At 36.7% G+C, this 20,478-nt stretch overlaps 1 protein-coding gene across 1 annotated transcript; it reads left to right on the forward strand.

The window, feature by feature from the left end:
• Nucleotides 1-5,736: 5,736 nt before the first annotated feature.
• On the forward strand, nucleotides 5,737-20,345 carry fut10 (fucosyltransferase 10). Its single transcript, XM_056466852.1, has 4 exons — nucleotides 5,737-6,246; nucleotides 6,737-6,977; nucleotides 12,734-13,569; nucleotides 19,645-20,345. Exons 1-4 carry the CDS (start codon nucleotides 6,148-6,150, stop codon nucleotides 19,861-19,863), a joined length of 1,395 nt encoding a protein of 464 aa, XP_056322827.1. The 5' UTR covers nucleotides 5,737-6,147; the 3' UTR covers nucleotides 19,864-20,345.
• Nucleotides 20,346-20,478: the final 133 nt, after the last annotated feature.

Here is a 20,478-nt window from a genome sequence, read left to right on the forward strand (position 1 = left end):
ATGTGTGCATTTCTTAGATTTGTTTGTAAATGAGGGTTAGTTTTAAAAATTAAAGCAATTGAAAAAAATTATTGTATTGTTCATGGCGTTATAATTCAGATAACCCTTTTAATTTGAGTTGTATTGCTGTTGCAAGATACTCTCTATAAAAATCTGGCCAGTTAAATATGTGTGTATGTGTGTGTGTGTATGTATGTATGTATGTGTATATATATATATATATATATATATATATATATATATATATATATATATATATATATATATATATATATATATATACACACACACACACACACACACACACACACACACACACACACATACATACAGTGCATCCAGAAAGTATTTATATAGCGCTTCACTTTTTCCACATTTTTTTGTTACAGCCTTATTCCAAAATGGATTCAATTCATTTATTTCCTCAAAATTCTACACACAATACCCCATAATGACAATGTGAAAAAAAAAATATATATTTTAAATTGTTGCACATTTATTAAAAATAAAAAACCTAAAAAAAAACTTTAAAAAAACATATGTACAATTGAAGTCAGAATTACTAGCCCGCCTTAATTACTAGCCCCCCTGTTTCTCTTTTTACTCAATTTCTGTACAACGGAGAGACGATTTTTTTCACCACATTTATAAACATAATAGTTTTAATAATTAATTTCTGATAACTGATTTCTTTTATCTTTGCCATGATGACAGTCATTAATATTTGACTGGATATTTTTCAAGACACTTCTATACAGCTTAACGTGACATTTAAAAGCTTAACTAGGTTAATTAGGTCAACTAGGCAGGCTAGGGTAATTAGGCAAGTTATTGTATAACGATGGTTTGTTCTGTCGAAAAAAATATAGCGTAAAGGGGCTAATAATTTTAACCTTAAAATAAAACAAATAAGACTTTGTCCAGAAAAAGAAATATTATCAGATATATTGTGTAAATTTTCTTGCCCTGTTAAACATCATTTGGGAAATAAAAAAAAGAAAAGAACTTCAAAGGATAATTATTCTGACTTCATCTGTACATAAGTATTCACAGCCTTTGCTCAATACTATTACTTTTATGCCACAAGCTTGGCACACCTGTCTTTAGGAAGTTTTTGCCCATTCCTCTTTGCAGTACCTCTTAAGCTCTATCGGGTTGGATGGGAAGCAACTGTGTACAGCCATTTTCAGATCTTTCCTAGAGATGTTCAATAGAATTTAAGTCTGGGCTCTGGCTGGGCCACTCAAGGACATTCACCGAGTTGTTGTGAAGCCACTCCATTGATATTTTGGTGGTGTGCTTTGGGTCATTGTCCTGCTGCAAGATTAACCGTCACTCCAGTCTGATGTCAAGAGCACTCTGAAGCAGGTTTTCATTTAGGATGTCTCTGTACAATGCAGCAATTATCTTTCCTTCTATCCTGACTAGTCTTCCAGTTTCTGCTTCTGAAAAACATCCCCACAGCATGATGCTGCCACCACTATGCTTCACTGTAGGGATGGTATTAGCCTGGTGACGAGGTTAATTTTCTCTAAACATAACGCCTGGCATACACTCCAAGGAGTTCAATTTTAATCTCATCAGACCAGAGAATTTTGTTTCTTATGGTCTGAGAGTGGCTTCTGTCTGGCCACTCTACCATACAGGCCTGATTGGTGGATTGTTGTACAGATGGTTGTCCTTCTGTAAGGTTCTCCTCTCTCTACAGAAGAATACTGGAGCTCAAACAGAGTGATCATCTGGTTATTGATCACCTCCCTGACTAAGGCCTTTATTCCCCGATCACTTAGCTTAGATGGCTGGCCAGCTCTAGGAAGAGTCCTGGTGGTTCCAAACATCTTCCGCTTATGGATGATGGAGGCCACTATGCTCACTGGAACTTTCAGAGCAGCAGAAATTTTTCTGTAACCTTCCCCAGCCTTGTACATTGAGAAAATCCTGTTTCGGAGGTCTACAAACAATTCCTTTGTCTTCACGCTTGGTTTGTGCTTTCACATGCACTGTCAACACTGGGATCTTATATAGACAGGCGTATGCCTTTTCAAATCATGTCCAATCAACTGAATTTACCACATGTGAACTCCAATTAAGCTGCTGAAACATCTCAAGAATGATCAGTGGAAACAAGATGTACCTGTTCACAGCAAAGGCTGTGAATACTTATGTACAGTTGAAGTCAGAATTATTAGCCCCGTTAAAACATGATAGTTTTAATACTGCTGCCAGTAAGTTCATCATTCATTCATTTTCTTTTCGGCTTAATCCCTTTAATAATCTTGGGTCACCACAGTGCAATGAACTGCCAACTTGTTTTACGCAACGGATGCCCTTCCAGCCGCAACCCATCACTCATTCACACAGACACTCATACTCTACGGTCAATTTTAGCATACCCAATTCACCTGTACCACATGTCTTTGGACTGTGAGGGAAACCGGAGCACCCGGAGGAAACCCACGCAAATACGGGGAGAACATGCAAATTCCACACAGAAATGCTAACTGACCCAGCTCGAACCAGCAATCTTTGCTGTGAGGCGAACGTCATAGGCGGAGCGTGTGTAAGGCTGGGGAAGGCTTAGCCTCCCCCTGGCCAGAGACCACGGAGATAGCAGCAAAGAAAAAACTGCATTGAAAACATGCAACGGGTGTAAGGCGGAATATGATATTGATGATTAGCAGAACACTTTAGTTTTTGTAAGTTTGTCAATCAACTTTAAAGCCCCCCTTCATACAAAAATGGAACTGTCCAACTCCGCACTTTGCACTGATGAGCGCTAGTTTTTAACTGGAGTTGGCAGCAACTCTGAAAACGAAACCAAAAGTGCTGGCCAGCGGACTTTTCTGATTTGCTGGTCAATGACAAAAGTAATAAAATGACAAATGAGTATTACAAGAGAGGTATAATAATATATTATTCTGACTTAATTAGTTTTCAACATTAAATGAAATGCCTTATTTTGGTAGTTGTAACATAGTAGTCTAGCCTAGAGTAGTAATCTTGTTTAGGTGATCGTTTGGAGTACTCGTTTTACATTTTAAAGGTCTGAGAAATATAACAGGACATATGTTGATCTTATTTGCTGTGTTGGGGGAAAGTAATAGGCCTACATTACAATCTAAAGTCACTTAAAAAGTAGCTAAATGTGTTTAATACTTTTTAAGAAAAGTATTGTGAAAGTATGTGTTTTTATTTATATGCGTTTTTTTAAGAGCAGTTTTAGGCTAATTACACTGCTTATTAATTAAGCATAAACTTAATTTTTTTTATAAATGGGCATGATCCAGTATACTTGTACTTTACTTTATTTCATCAAATGTAGACCTATAGATTATTTGGTTGCATTTGAAACTTACTTTTGGTTACTTTTAAAACTACATTCTTCACTCGTCATCATTACTGATCTGTATGCCCCACCTACTGGTGGATAATGATTTTGCATTTTAATTTTGCGAAGTGTTTTCTACAGTGGGTGATTAAAGCAGCATAATGTCACGAAGTCAAGATTTTAAATTATGTTTTAATTTGTATTTTGAAATAATATAAATCTAGCTTAAACAAACAATTTCTCATGCTAGTTAATTACAACTGGATCACCTTTACTATGCAATGGTTGCCTCTTATTTAATTGCCAATAACTTTACCACAGCCGTGATAATGCAATTAAACACCTAGTTTATGTTGTCATACTTTCATGGTTTTTTGTTGTTGTTTCTAATTCAATAAAAAAAAATCATTAACCGAATCACAGTTTAAAAATGCTTATAATTTTTAATTTTTATATTTATTGCTGAACTACAAGTTCAGTTTTCGATTAGCCTCGTGACAAAGTGAATGATTTCGGATTCTTGACACATTTTTGCAATTTTTTTTATTAATTTATTTTTGCAAAAGGCTTGGATACTCAAAAATGTCACTTGTTAAATCAAAAACTATATTACCAAAGATCATTTGTTGAATATAATAGACGTTTGTTGATAGGTGGTGCTTTTGTTGAAACCTCTTCTTGATCGGTGGCAAATCTTTTTAAATACATCTTTTCAAAGGGCAGCACATATCTTAGCTTTACTCTGGAGTTTGTTCACCCTCCACCTATGGCGAATGTGCTACTCACTGCACCACCGCGTTGCCTCTGCCAGTAAATTACTGTAGATTATAAAGGAAATAGTTAACAGTGTACTTACTTACTCCCAGAGCCGTTTATAGTGAAGTTGATATTTACTGTAGTTGCACTATGTTGGTTTCACAACATCTAATTTTTACAAGGTGGGTCATTAGTCCAACGCTCAACCCCCAACCTGGAGGACTAGGACATACACTCACACACTACAGACAATTTAGCGTACCCAATTCACCTATAGTGCATTTGCGTAGGTTTCCTCCGGGTGCTCCGGTTTACCCCCACAATCCAAAGACATGCGATACAGGTGAACTAGGTAGGCTAAATTGTCCATAGTGTATGTATGTGTGCGAATGAGTGTGTATGGGTTTCCCAGTGATGGGTTACTGCTGAAAGGGCATCTGCTTCGTAAAACATGTGCTGGATAAATTGGCGGTTTATTAGGCTGTGGCGACCCCAGATTAAAAAGGGACTGAATGCCAAAAAGCCAAAAAGAGAATGAATGAATGAATGAATGTTGAGACTGGGCTTGTGAGTTAAGTTGGTATGTGGTATGTTTTTTTACATGCACATACTGTCACTCAACAATCATTCATTCATTTTCTTTTCGGCTTCTCTGGGGTTGCCACAGCGGAATGAACCACCAACTTATCCAGCATATGTTTTATGCAGGGGATGCCCTTCCAACTGCAACCCCTCACTGGAAAACATTCATACACACTCATTCACACACACACACACTATGGACAATTTAGCCTACCCAATTCAATTCAATTAGTACTTTTATTCATCAGGGGTCGCCACAGCGCAATGAATCACCAACCGGATGCCCTTCCAGCTGCAACCCAGTACTGGGAAACACCCATACACACTCATACACTACAGCCAACTTAGTTTATTTAATTCACCTCTACCACATGTCTTTGGACTGTGGGGGATACCAGAGGACCCAGAGAAAACCAACACGGGGAAAACATGCAAACTACACACAGAAATGCCAACTGATCCAGTCGGGACTCGAACCTGTGACCTTCTTGCTGTGAGGTGACAGTGCTAACCACTGAGCCACCGTGTCATCATGTTAACTGAATATTAATAATTATAATGTAGTGTGTGTGTGTGAGAGAGAGAGAGAGAGAGAGAGAGAGAGAGAGAGAGAGAGAGAGAGAGAGACGCAAAGATTGAAATGCATCTATATTCACTATAGTAGCCTTTGAATACATACAAATAAAATGTATTATTATGAAATTGATTTATAAATTAAACATTGTGCATATAAATAAACCTGTGCTCTTGATGTTTTGGTGAAGGTTTTTTCTTAATGAGTCTGGGACAAACACTTGAACTTTCTCCCCCGGTTTTCCCCCTCTGTGGAAAGGCGCTAATCTCTGTCCGAAAAGTCAGTAGATGATGTCGTACGTTAATTTGCATATTACTGACGTCATCACGTTCTAATGTTTATGTTTGCTTAACAGCCTATGGTTAATACTGTTAAACTGTTAAAATAAAGAAGCAGATCGGTTTGACTGTACAATTGAAATACCTCACACTGCCGGTGCTAAATCATTTGCCGTCAGTATGCAGAGGAGTGATCTGCTCTCAGGCTGCAGGTGGGAGAGACTCCTGTACGAGACTCTGAGGCCGGGGAGGGGCCGACGGCATCACACGCAGCTCGTTGAGAAGAGAAGGGACGGTACAGTATGGACACATGAGAGTCTATAAAAATCTCCAGTAACACACAAATAAGTTGCTAGATTTGTCGCTAAGGGAGTCTGAAAAGTCGCTAAGTTGCCAACACTGTGCCTAAAGGAAGTGTCTGTAGTCTAAACGTGAGCTTAACGGAAGTGACGATGAACTACGGAAGAACCCCAGAGGATGATCTTCATCAGCCGCTTGACCATCACTATTATTATTTACAGAAATAAATCATGTTGGCCAGTAACAGAAGGCAAATACCCCCAAAATTCACACGACCAAAATAAATTAGTTGAAACATTCTTTTTTTTTCGTTTTTTAACGGAGCGCGGATGGACGGAGTGTTTAACATGAGACGATTTTCCGTTAAAAAACTTTGTACTTTTTGTCTCTGCGCTTGTGCGTTTGCGTTTTTAGTCATGACATTTCAGGTAAAACATTAAATGTTGCCTTTAAGTTAAAACTTTAAATAGTTAGCAAACATTTATACTTAAAGATTGTTCTACATGTTTTCTGACAAGCTTTTATGGGATGTGTCTAAACTTTTAAAGCTTATTCTTCTAGTCAGCATGTTTTACACAAATTATAATGCTATAGCATACGACCATACAGTACCGTGCCTTAATCTAAATATAACCTGAATGAAACATACTTATGCTCGCTTTAAAGTGTCTCTTGTTTGCAGATGTTTATCTTCTGGTCTCTGGGATCTCTCACTAACATTTGGATAAATCTCTGTCCTATCCTCATCCTTGGTATCTCCTTTTACTAAACTCTCCCTTCTCCATTTTTCATGTAGTCTAACCTGACACAAAATGGTAGATGATTATTGTTTCTAATATACTGATTCAGATAGGATTTTAACAACTAAACTTTACACTTTAAAAAAAAAATCCTGACAGTATTGTTTGCTTTCTGTAGGTTATTGAGCTGTTGGGCCAGTTTGAGCAGACTGAACACAGACAGCAGCTTAAACGCTTCAAGGACATTAAAGTGCAGGCGAACGATCATGTTTCGGATGTCCAGTACCCTGTCATAGTGTGGTGGTCTCCTCTGACTGGAGAACTAGGACGTCTCGGAGAGTGTGGTCATAACAGATGTTTCTTCACTGTTAACAAGTCTTATTATTCCCATCCACAGACTAAAGCTTTTCTTTTTTATGGTGAGTGCAATTATGCCACATACAGGTTCATTTTGAACTTTTATTCACATGTCATGTTTACTTGGTATATTTAGGATGCACCGGTATTATACTAGTGACTCGTGAGTCAATAAATATTTTCATGTAAGGGATAGTTTACCCTAGAATGCACATTTCTTCATTTTCTTACACTCAATTGGTTCTCAACTTTTATGAATTGCTATTTTTTTAAAAACTTTGTTTATGTTAATTTTATTTATATTATAAAACCCAGCAAACAGTACAGAGTGTTAACTTACAGTTGAAGTCAGAATTATTAGACCCCGTTTATTTTTTCCCACATTTCTGTTTAGCAGAGAGAAAAAAAATTCTACACATTTCTAAATATAATAGTTTTAATAACTCATTTCTAATAATGGATTTCTTTTATGTTTGCCATGATGACCGTAAATAACATTTCACTAGATATTTTTCAAGATACTTCTCTACAGCTTAAAGTGACATTTAAAGGCATAACTAGGTTAACTAGGCATAATTTGGAAAATATTTAAAAAAGAAAAAAAAAAATTTAAAGGCCGGCTAATAATTCTGACTTCAGCTGTATATGATATTTCAGGATGTACTTTCCCACCTCAACATTTGTTAAACAAAAATGACATTTAAAATAAATTCTAAAATAGAATAAAATGCAATACTTAAAAAAAAAAACTCATTACAATGAATTTTAAATTACAGTCATCTTTCCAAGGACATACAATTTTTATCTAACCAGTTATAAAGTGACTGAAAGGAGACCACACTTTTATAAAGGCTTCTGCTTTACCCCTGATTAAGTATGTTAATTTTTCAAGAGCAAGATTATCAGACAATTCCTTTATCGATTGTGCAAAAGCAGGTCTTTGGGTATTTTTCCATACCAAAGCTATAACACGTTTAGCTTGTATAAAGCTGAAATCTAGTTTCTTTTTGCTTGCATTTACTGACGAATTTTCAATATCTATATCTATATATATATATATATATATATATATATATATATATATATATATATATATATATATATATATATATATATATAAAATTAATTGCTTTCTTGTCTTAAATAAAAAACAAGATATTTTGAAATATGTTTTGTCATCCATAGTAGAAGCAAAAAATACTATGAAAGTTGATATCTGTTTACCCCGACATTCTTTAGTATATCATGCTCTATTATCAATGGACGAAAGAAACTCAAACTATTCCTTTAAATGTTTACGCAATTGTTTATGTAATACAAAATGTTGCAGATCATTGTTTTAATTTTAACCAGTTGGCCATCACAACATTAGAATTCATTCATTCATTTTCTTTTCGGCTTAGTGCCTTTATTAATCAGGGGTCGCCACAGCGGAATGAACCGCCAACTTATCCAGCATATGTTTTACGCAGCAGATGTCCTTCCAGCTGCAACCCATCACTGGAAAACATCCATACACATTCACTTATTCACACACATACACAACGGACAATTTAGTTTATCCAATTCACCTATACCGCATGTCTTTGGACTTGTGGGGGAAACCGGAGCACCCGGAGGAAACCCTCGCAAACACGGGGAGAACATGCGAACTCCACACATAAACCGCAACTGACGCAGCCGGGGCTCGAACCAGCGACCTTTTTGCTGTGAGGTGATTGTTCTACCCACTTCGCCATCGTGCTGCCCACAACATTATAATGTAGAGTATAAAAAATAATTATTTAGGAGAATTTGCTAAATCTAAAGATGTAATAGTGTTATTAAACTATTAGCATTTCTAAAGGTTAACTTTCATTAACTGAAGTATTCTTCAGTCAAAAGAAATGATCATGTGCAATTTAATATTTATTTTTATATGATATTGATGAATGAAAACAAAGTCTGTAATACTGGTGATATAATGTGAATATATTGTGCCTCTAATATATTTTACATGATTTGTAATAAAAGGACTGAATAGTATGAAAGTATTCTGAACATAAACATTAATAATACACTGAAAATCATTGGTTGAATTAAATTTGTTAATTGTTGTATCATAGATACACAGTACTAAGAACATAGTATAGTACATCACATACTGTTATTTTAAATATGATATATGAACAATATCACAGAATTAGCAGTGCGATATGGCTGTATATTTTCACTGGTGGGAGGTGTATGTTGATATACAGCCATATGTAATGATATTTATTCATTGGGATAAAACCCTTGAGATGTACCATCTCATTTTCAAGGTGACCCCACAATTAATCACAATCACATAATAATTATAACGTCAGAAGACAAAAACAAACATAACTTACACAACATCCAAAGAACATAACATAAAAGGGAGGGGGGAGGGGGGGAGTGGTAGTATACAGATCAGTGAATCAATTCACCACATAAATAATACCGTCCTCAGGAAAAACAAGTATCGCACTGCTACTTGTGTGATATTGCATTTATACAACAGTTTGACGGCATAATCGTGTGTATAAAAATAGAAAATCAAACACGGAGAATCTAAAAACCCTTTTGTATGAGGAATTATTTTCTTCCGCCATTTATTTACATCTGCAGCTGACGTCAGAACAGCAGAAACCGTTGCTACTTCACCAACGTCACTTTAGAGCTAGTATTCGAAGGATTTTCTAGTGTAATGTCTAAGCGTAATGATTATTTTGATTATACAGGATATCTTGCTCACATTTTAAGATTATAAGGCTAAACGGCATGAAATGCCATCAGTCTACAGACATTTCCCAGTATGTCTCTGTCGCAATTGGGATTTCACAATAATTAACCCCGAAAAAGCCAAAGCAGCAAAAACACTATCAGATTACTGTTGTGATTGTGATAAGGAAAAATGCTAAACACCTTTTCATGTCTTCTTTCTTTCTGTTTACCGAACTAGTCTGCAGTAACGAAAACAGAAGACACATTAGAAACAGATGGCCAACCAAAAAGTAACTCAGAGTTTTACAAAGAGTGACCAACACAAAATACATTCATTCCTGATATGTGAGTCCCATCTCACCTTCAATACACTACAATTACTATGGTTTAAAAACAGCACTGCAACAAATAATAGAGAGAAATCATCTTAGAATTTCACTTACCAGTTTAATAATGATTTTATCAGTTGTTAGTTTATTATGCAGTCTCTGTCGCCATCTTGTGGATGGTCGTCAACCGTCTTTACTCTGCTCAGGAAGACAGGCTCATGTATGATGACGCACTGTATCCGAAATTCAAATATTTAAAATAGGCGCTACTCTTATAAATTAACTGCATAGTTTCAATCTAAACAACTATATTCTTGCCTAAAAAAGCCTCAAAAGTAGATTATGTTGTCCAACAGCAGCAATATTTGTCAAAATGTAGTGACCTTATTGAGTTGCTATCACTTTATGTGGTTCAGAATAATACACAATAGTGAAGAGGCTGTACAAGTTCTGATATTGCAGAATATTGTTAAACATAAATATTGTGGAATATTACAATTGTTATTACAATTATTTGAATTAATTATTTTAATGTATTTCTAAAAGAATATTCAGCAGCCATTACTCATTATGTGTTGATGTGGTACCCAGGAAACGCTGCTTTTGTTGCTTAAAGCTCCCCTAGAGTTAATTAAGTTTTACTATTTTGAATCCTTTCAGCCAATCTCTTTGTCTGGTGGGAACATTTTTAGCTTAACTTAGCATAGATCATTAAATCGGATTGGACCATTAGCATTTTGCTTCAAAAAAATCACATAAGATTTAATTAATGATAGATTCATAAATATCAATACTTTTCCTACACTGAAAAAAAATATTCAAAGATTATTCCTTGGATTCGCCATAGTTTTTAAGTTAAGTGGTTGTGTTGTGAAAAGGAATTTTTTAAAATTATTTTTGTCTCTTTTTTTTTCATTAAACATTTGTATTGCTTAAAGGTGATATATTAACTGAACTTCAACTGTTTAGTGTGATATGCTTTGCATACTAATGAAGCATTTTTTGCTGAAGTAGATGAAGCTGATAGAAATGCAAAGGCCCGATTGTCTAAAATGAACTTCCTGTCAGCAGAAATGTGTTGAAACTTATGCTTTTAATGTTGTGCAGAGAATTCGTTAAAAAAAGAGAATGTATGTATGGGTGCGGCCAATGGAGGACTGGAGAATGATTGACAAGTGACGAATTTCACTAAACTCCACCTGTTAGTATCAGCTGCCTATAAAAATCGAAATAAGGAAATGATTGTAGCTTTTGCATTGCATTGAGGATAAGAATTCTGTAAATCGAATTATTCATTTTTATCCAATATATTACTAATATGTTAAATATTGAAGAAAACCCTCTCTTGACCTTTTTTATTGAACATGCAAGGAATTGATTAAATATTCCAACAGTTTATTTGGGCTGAATTTAATCAAACAAATTAAGTTGAACATTGTTAAATTTAATTTGTTTGTTTAAATTTCAACCCATATAAATTGTTTGCAATGATTTTGCAGAAATATATTTTTTCAAGTAGTAAGACTGAAGGAAAATTAAGTTGCTATTTCCTCATATTGTTGTTTCCTATTTCCAAGCTGGCTATTTTTTTTAAAGTCTGCATAATATCAGCAAAGTTCCTTGATTATTATACCAGAATGAGAGTATAGTTCCTAGCCAGCCTTCAGCCTAGTAGATAGCAACTTTTCATTTTCTGTCAGTCTTAAAACATGATGTAACTACAGAAGAGTCATTATCAAAACTTTTTTTTTTTTTTAGCATTTGATGCTAATGGCCTAATCAGATTCAATGATTTATGCTAAGCTAAATGTGCTCCCACCAAACTCTGAGAACTGGCTGAGGGGTTTAAAAGTGATAAAAAGCAACTGTGTATAGAATTTCTAAGCGCAGCCTTGGGCTGGAGGGGGTCTGGTTCAGGGACCACAGGATTTCATCTCTGTTATTCGCAGACGATGTTGTTCTGTTGGCTTCATCAAACATAGACCCCAGCATGCACTGGGGCGGTTTGCTGCCGAGTGTGACATGGCTGGGATGAGAATCAGCACCTCCAAGTCCGAGGCCATGGTGCTCCACCATGGTAAAGAAGGAGCTGATCCAAAAGGCAAATCTCCCGATTTACCAGTCAATCTACGTTCCTACTTTCACCTATGGTCATGAGCTTTGGGTCATGACCGAAAGGACAAGATCTCGGATACAAGCGCCGAAATGAGTTTAATTCGCAGGGTGCAGGAGCTCTGTCACCCGGGAGGAGCTTGGAGTAGAGCCACTGATCCTCCACATTAAGAGAAGTCAGCTGAGGTGGCTCAGGCATCTGTTTCGGATGCCTCCTGGACACCTTCCTAGGGAGGTGTTCCAGGCATGTCCCACCAGTAGGAGGCCTCCGGGAAGACCCAGGACTCACTTGGAGGGACTATGTCTCTCGGCTGGCCTAGGAATGCCTCTGGGTCCCTCTGGAGGGGCTGCAGGAAGTGTCTGGGGAGAGGGAAGTCTGGGGTTCTCACCTAAGACTGCTGCCCCCTTGATCCAGCCCCAGAAAAGTGGTAGAAAATGAATGTATGTTTCACTCTATGGGAGTTGTAAAATAAGCCTATTTGCAAAAAAAGTGGAGTGTTCCTTTATATTGATATATTTTTTAAGGGTATTTTTAAATATAAAAACCATAATAAAATATGTGTGGTTTAAACAGAAAACTAGAAATAATGTTGACATACCCCTGTACTTAACATTTATTTATTTATTTTATTTTTTCAATATATCATCAGGCACTGATTTCAGCATTGAAAGTCTTCCTCTTCCGAGACACGAGCAGCATCAGTGGGCACTATTTCATGAGGAGTCTCCTAAAAATAACTACAAGCTTTTCCACAAGCAACTCATTACCCTGTTCAACCACACAGCAACCTTCAGCCGCCGCTCTCATCTGCCGCTCACCACACAGCACCTGGAGGACATCAATACCCTCACCGCACAAACACACCTGCTGCCTCTGTCCTACAAAAACCACTTGAGGCAAACTCTGGCGCCAGTTGTCTACGTCCAATCTGACTGTGACCCACCATCTGATAGAGACACTTACATCCGAGAGCTCATGCAGCACATTCAAGTGGACTCGTATGGACAGTGTCTTCATAATAAAGACCTGCCGCCCCATCTGAGAGACTCTACCGCCATGGACAATCAGGATTTTTACAAGATCCTCGCCCAGTACAAGTTCATTCTGGCCTTTGAGAATGCTGTCTGTGATGATTATATCACTGAGAAACTGTGGAGGCCTCTCAAACTAGGTGTTGTTCCTGTATATTATGGAGCACCAAACATACACATGTGGTTGCCAGATAACCAGAGTGCAATTGTGGTCAATCCCAACGAGTCGCCAAAGAAGCTCGCTCAGTATTTAAAGAGGCTGGACAAGAACGATTGGGAGTATCTGAAATATCTGGAGTGGAAGCACAAGCGGGAAATCACAAATGTCAATCTGGTGAAAGAGCTAAGGGAACGGCAGTGGGGTGTCCAGGACATCACTCAAGATAACTTCATCGATGTCTTTGAGTGCATGGTGTGCAGCAGGGTCTGGGAGAACATCCACAGGCAGAAAGAGGTAATCAAAATGGGTTTTTGGCTCCATTTCCCAAGACGTAACATCGTTTTTCTGAGTGGAATGTTATGCAAAGTTGTTAAATCAGCAAAAAATGGCTTTGTGCTAAATAACTTGTGCGCTTCTCACACTTAAAAGGAATAGTTCTCCCAAAAATAAAAATTTACTAATTATTCTCCTTCAGCTGGTCCCAAATCACTTGTTTCAAATCTGATCGAGTTTCTTTCTTATTTTTAAAACAAAAGATGATATTTTGAAGAATGTTGGAAATCAGCAATAAAGTTCATTAACTGTTACTAATGTAGGCTAATTAAAAATTTATGCAGCGTAACGTTGAGTGCACCTCCCGCTCCACGTCATAGCAGAAAGCTCGAAAACGCACGGACCTGTTAACTATGGTTACTAGTCAAGGAATGTACGGAACAAGATAGTCGCTAGCTTAGTTTGTCGGCTAAAATGGGAAAGTGTCGGTTTAATCCGTTGTGGCCAAGGAATCCGAATTACGTTTAGGTCAAGCCTGTGCCAGGAAATGACTGCAACGCCTACTGCTGTTGGTGCTGAAAATCTTTTAAGCTAGCGATGATGGATGTTACAGCCCTGGACTCCCATATGAGGGGTGCCAAACACACCACGTGTAGTACTGCTCGTATGCAGTACTACACAGAGCAAAGTTGGACTTTCATATTCGCGGCTGGGTGGAGGACCTCGCTATTGCGTATGTATTAAATATAACTGATATTTGAAATAAACAGTTTTATTTAATTCAAGTAGGCCACTGTACATAATTATTTTCTAGGGTTCAAAATGTATACAAATTTTCCCTCTTATTTCTGTCGGAATGGGTACGAAGTTGGCATTGAATTTCATTTGAAACGGTATTAAAAAGGTCTTAAAAAGCCTTGAAATTTATTTGGATGATGCTGGGGGTACCCTGTTAATTTTTCCAAAATTCTTCAGAATTTGTCATTGTGTGTTCAACAGAAAATATAAGTTTGTAAAAGTTTAAAACCACTTGATTGACTGTGAGTAAACGGTGAGGACGTTTTAATTTTTGGGTGAACTGTCCCTTAAAATAACAAACACACATAAAATAAACAACTTCTGGGTTATCTAGTGTCATGTTACATCGCTCATAATTTAACCAGCTTAAAGATTCATCTACTTTGGTATTTTAATGGTCACGTTTCACATGGTACTATTCCTGGGTTTATGCCCCTATTTAAATATTTGCAGTTTCAGTGACATTGATTAGACGAACGGTGGAAGCATGTTTGCCTCACAGCAAGAAGGTCGCTCGTTCGAGCCTTGGCTGGGTCAGTTGGCATTTTTGTGTGAAGTTTGCATGTTCTCCCCGTGTTCACGTGGGTTTCGTCCGGGTGCTCCGATTTTCCCCACAAGTGCAAAGACATGCGGTACAGGGGATTTGGGTATGCTAAAATTGACCGTAGTCTATAAGAGTGTGTGGATGTTTCCCGGTGATGGGTTGCAGCTGAAGAGGGCATCCGCTGTGTAAAACATATGCTGGATAAGTTGACGGTTCATTCTGCTGTGGCAACCCCAGATTAATTAAGGGACTAGGCTGAAAATAAAATAAAAAATTATTTTAGAAGTTATTCTTTTACCCCTGAACATTCCTGTCAAAACAAACTAAGCTCTCAGTCTAACTAAGCATTAATAGCTACATGTTCAACATTATTTAATTGTGTTTAATTGATTTATTTGGGCAGTTCATTCCACTGTGGCCGAAAAGATAATGAATGAATGTATTTATTTATTTGACAAACAATTGATAGTGTGTGTAATACGGTTTAAACTCATTCACAGGAAAAAGGAGGCAGACCGATGACCATTCAAATACTTTAATAATAAAAGTAAACCAAACAAACAGACAGCAACTATTGCTGAAGTGAAAGTCAAACAAAACACAAGTTTCCTGGCCTGGTCCTCTTTTGTCTTCCTCTGTTGTCAATCTTCCTTTTATTTTTCCACTCCTCCCATAGGACTGGAGACAGGTGTTGCACACAGGTGATGCTTATCAGCACTCGTGTCACTGGCATCGGTCTGTTCAGACGGCTCTCGACAGTGTGCTCTCAATATTTCAAATTAAAATGTAACATGCCATGTTTTCAAATTGGAGAAAATGTATATACATGTATACATACAGTTGAAGTCAGACTTATTAGCCCCCTTTATATTTTCCACCCAATTTCTATTTAAAGATAATATTTTTTTTCAACACATTTCTAAACACAATAGTTTAATAACTAATTTCTAGTACCTAATTTCTAATAATTTATTTTATCTTTGTCATTATGACAGTACATCATATTATACTAGATATTTTTCAAGATACTAGTATTCAGCTTAAAGTGAAATTTAAAGGCTTAACTAGGTTAATTAGGTTAACTAGGCAAGTTAGGGTAATTAGGAAAATCATTGTATGACAGTGGCTTGTTCTGTAGACTATTAAAAAATATTGAGCGCTAATAATATTAATTATATTATAATAATATTACTATTATAGTATTATATATAATGATATAAAATATCATTAATAGTTTTAATGGTTTTAAAATGTTAAAAACTGCTTTTATTCTAGCCGAAATAAAACAATTAAGACTTTCTCTAATAAAAAGAAATATTATTAGACATACTGTGAAAATTTCCTTGATCTGTTAAACATAATTTGGGAAATGTTTGAAAAATAAAAACTATTCACAGGAGAGCGAATAATGTTTACTTCAACTGTACATATCTAAAATATAATTGTATCTTTAAATACACATTATCAGTAGTAAAACAAATACTTTTGAAATACATGTAATTGTTTATAAGGAGCTGTTATGCAAAACGTCTTAAAGAATATAGGAAAGAAAACAAAACAAAGTATATAAAAATAGAATCCAGAGTCCTGATAATAACTGTAAGATTATTTTAAAATTGTTTCCAGAGCAGTATATTGCAGGCTGCAATATTCATCCTGAATTGACTTCCTACTCTAAAGTTACAAATGAAACAATCTCCTCTTCACTCAGGGGTGCGTTTCCCAAACAACGACGTAACCCATGGCTGAACTATCATAGTACTTTGCATTTTTTGGAAAAAAGAACAATGTAGTGACGAGTGTTTCCCAAAACCCATAGTTTCTCTGTCACAGATCTTTTTGAACCATGTTAGTTATAACGAAAAATGCCCATAATGATGGTCTGAACGGGGTTGTAACAACTTCTTTAGAAAAGAACCCCATAATTTCTTTGTGCAAATTATATTGTTTTACATGCACACGCATTAAAAAAATTCCAACATTAGTTTTGGTAAAAACATGCACTCGTTTTGCATATTAATTGAAATATATGTAAATGACACATATATGGCCTATTTTTTCTTTACAAATATTATTGAAAACATTCCACATTGTATTCTAAAACATAAAGCCACTTACAAAAGCTAACACAAATTCTAATCTCATATATAAATCATAAAAATAAATAATGAGGCTATTTATTAAGAAATTAAGTTTAATATCTGTTATTTATTAGGACATGAAAAAAATCCTACTTTAATAATAATATTAATTATGATAATGATGATGATTATTATTATTACTATTAATAAGTAGGATTTTTTTTTTTTTTTTGAAAAGTCTACTTTTACAATTTGACACATGAAAACCACTGCAGAAATGTTCTAACCAACAGGCCCATGTCATATACAGTAGATAAATTTCTTAATAAATAACCTACTATAAAATAAAAGCAATACTGTATGCTATATATTTTTGTTTTCACAAGCTTTGGAGACGTAACATAAATTCCGCTTTTAAATAATAGGTCACCTATAGTTTTCGCCATGAGCCACGGCTGTGTTCAAAATGACATCTATGTTTTCAAAATGCACTGTGAAAGGAGCGCAATTGCAAACATGAAGATCGCTAAAACTGAACTTTAAAAATACTTTGAAAGCAAATTACACCTAAAAGTGACTTTAATGTTTTTTTTATTCCAAGTGTAAATGTTAGAATGTTCTAAATAAATAGGGCATAGGGGGATAACTGAGAATAGAACACAGCCAGGAACTATGTTTCTAACTACAGCTCCAGAGGTGTAGTTGAAAGTGTACAAGTTTGCGACTCAGTTTGCGAATGTTCGTTGGAACGTCGGATTTGGGAAACTTCAAATCAACAAACTATGTTTGTAATGACGAACTTGCGATCTTAGTTGGCTAACGGTGGTTTTTTGGAAATGCACCCTAGGATGACACATTTTACATCGTCCTTTTAAACGTTAAAGGTCCTGTGAAGTGCTTTGAAATATGCATTTTTATTCAATGTTTAATGTAATCTCTACCGAAACACGAAGAGTGACATAGTTTAGCTCCTCCCGCCTCCTCCTCCCCTCAGTGAGAGTAGTTGAGCACAAGTGCATCAAATGAGAAGCATCTTCAAGGGGTTAGGGCATGTCACATACTAGAGAGCATTTCATTAGTTATGATTTGATGAGAAACTTGAAGGTGACTTGAATAAAACTGTTGATCCTTTTAGGTGGAAGTGACAACTACAAGCTTTACATGTTTATATCAGTTTTATATCTTCCAAACGCAAATTTTCTTGCTGGTTTGGATCTTAAAGATATATTAGAACCTAACAATACTCAAAACTATCTAAAACATTTTAACATCTAAAAAATTTTTTTTTAATTTCATGGGACTGTCCACTTTATTAGGTACACCTTACTAGTACTGGGTTGGACCCCCTTTTGCCTTCAGAACTGCCTTAATCCTTCATGGCATAGATTCAACAAGGTCCTGGAAATATCATGCAGTTGCTGCAGATTTGTCGACTGCACATCCATGATGCGAATCTCCCCTTCCACCACATCCCAAAGGTGCTCTATTGGATTGAGTTCAAGTGACTGTTGAGGCCATTTGAGTACAGTGAACTCATTGTCATTTTCAAGAAACCAGTCTGAGATGATTCACGCTTTATGACATGGCACGTTATCCTGCCATCTGAACATGGGTGCACTGTGGTCATAAAGGGATGGACATGGTCAGCAACAATACTCAAAATGACTGTGGCATTGACACAATGCTCAATTGGTACTAATGGGCTCAAAATGTGCCAAGAAATTATTGCCCACACTATTACACCACCAGCCTGAACCATTGATACAGGGCAGTATGAATCCATGCTTTCATAGTGTTGATGCCAAATTCTGACCCTACCATCTGAATGCCACAGCAGAAATCGAGAATCAGATAAGTCAACATTTTTCCAACCTTCTATATTTACACCCACAGAACTGTTGCTCACTGGATATTTTCTCTTTTCAGACCATTCTCTGTAAACCCTAGAGATGGTTGTGCGTGAGAATCCCACTAGATCAGCAGTTTCTGAAATACTCAGACCACCCCGTCTAGCACCAACAACCAAGCCACATTCAAAGTCACTTAAATCACTCTTCTTCCCCATTTCGATGCTTGGTTTGAGCTGCAGCAGATCGTCTTGACCATGTCTACATGGCTAAATTTTGTTGTTGCTGCGATGCGATTGGCTGATTAAAAATTTGCATTAACGAGCAGGTCGACAGGTTTACCTAATAAAGTGGCCGGTGAGTGTACAGTACATGCTGTGTTTCTATGAATGTTCTTGATTATGAAGTACACAATTGGCTGTCAGTTGCTAAGCACTTAGCAGTTACATTCTACTATCACAATGTTTCACACTGCATGTTTGGCTCCACAGCTGAAGCAGCTCTTGCTCTGCTATGCGGCAGGGTTTCATGGGTAAAGAGCAGATCTATCACCACTTTGAGGGAAACATGAGGTTAACTTTTTAAAATATTTTTTAGAACAACAACATTTCAAGGTTAAATACAGTGTGAAGTTCAACATTTATTTCCTTCTAGACACGTTGCTGTTAAATTTTAAATATAGCACTATCAGTAATTAAGGGCTCAAATTGGCACTGGCTGTACTCTCCTTGAGCTTAAAAGCTTTCACCGATAAGACTTTCTGTTCCAGTTAATCAAATCTAAAATCTTCTATTGTTAACTGGTTGTTTTGTTTGACCTTTGACAGAAGCTTCCACCTAAAGTCTGGCGAGCTGAAGAAAGCCACCTCACCTGCCCGTCTCCAAAGCTCTTTGACTTTGCCTTGAGCTCCAGCTCGTCTCTTCGGCAGATGTGGAGAGCCAGTTATGAGCAGTCAAAGAGAGAAGCTAGAGCCCTCGCACAGATGCTTCACACAAACACAAACTTCACAATCACACAGTTTTGGAGAGAAGTGTTTACTGACTGAGAGCACACCGAGAACTAGATTATAGTTATGTCAATTACAAATCAGTGGCCTTTGTTTTAGGAGGACAAAGAAGGTCAAGCGAATGTGTAATTCATAGGGCTATTTTCATGATTTGTGGAAAGTTATGTTATACATAACATAATCTTTAACAAACATGATCTTTAAAGTCTGGATGAAATCAATTCTTTAAGTGAGCAATTAATCAGCGCAAGTTAATCCATTGAAAAAAAATTGGTTCTGGTAATCTTTAGTCAAAGTCTGACCATTTGCTTCTGCTTTGCAGTGGTCATTTTTCTCTGTTCACGACAGTTTGACGATGGCAGCTACAATATTCATAACCATGCCCCTATTACCATAAGGCAGTGGTGTCAAACTCAGTTCCTAGAGGGCCGCAGCCCTGCATAGTTTAGTTCCAACCCTGCTTCAAACACAGGTTTCAAACAAGCCTGAAGGACTCAGTTTGATCAGTTGTGTTTAAGGGGGGGGGGGGGGGGGGGGGGGGGGGGGGGGGGGGGGGGGGGGGGGGGGGGGGCAGACTAAACGATGGCTGTTTCTCAATTCCAAGAACGTTGAGAATAGACTCGCGTTTATGTGGAGACTGGTCTTGCCAAGTTA

Source organism: Danio aesculapii, chromosome 10 (genome assembly GCF_903798145.1).
Source record: "Danio aesculapii chromosome 10, fDanAes4.1, whole genome shotgun sequence".
In the NCBI taxonomy this organism is placed as follows: Eukaryota; Metazoa; Chordata; class Actinopteri; order Cypriniformes; family Danionidae; genus Danio; species Danio aesculapii.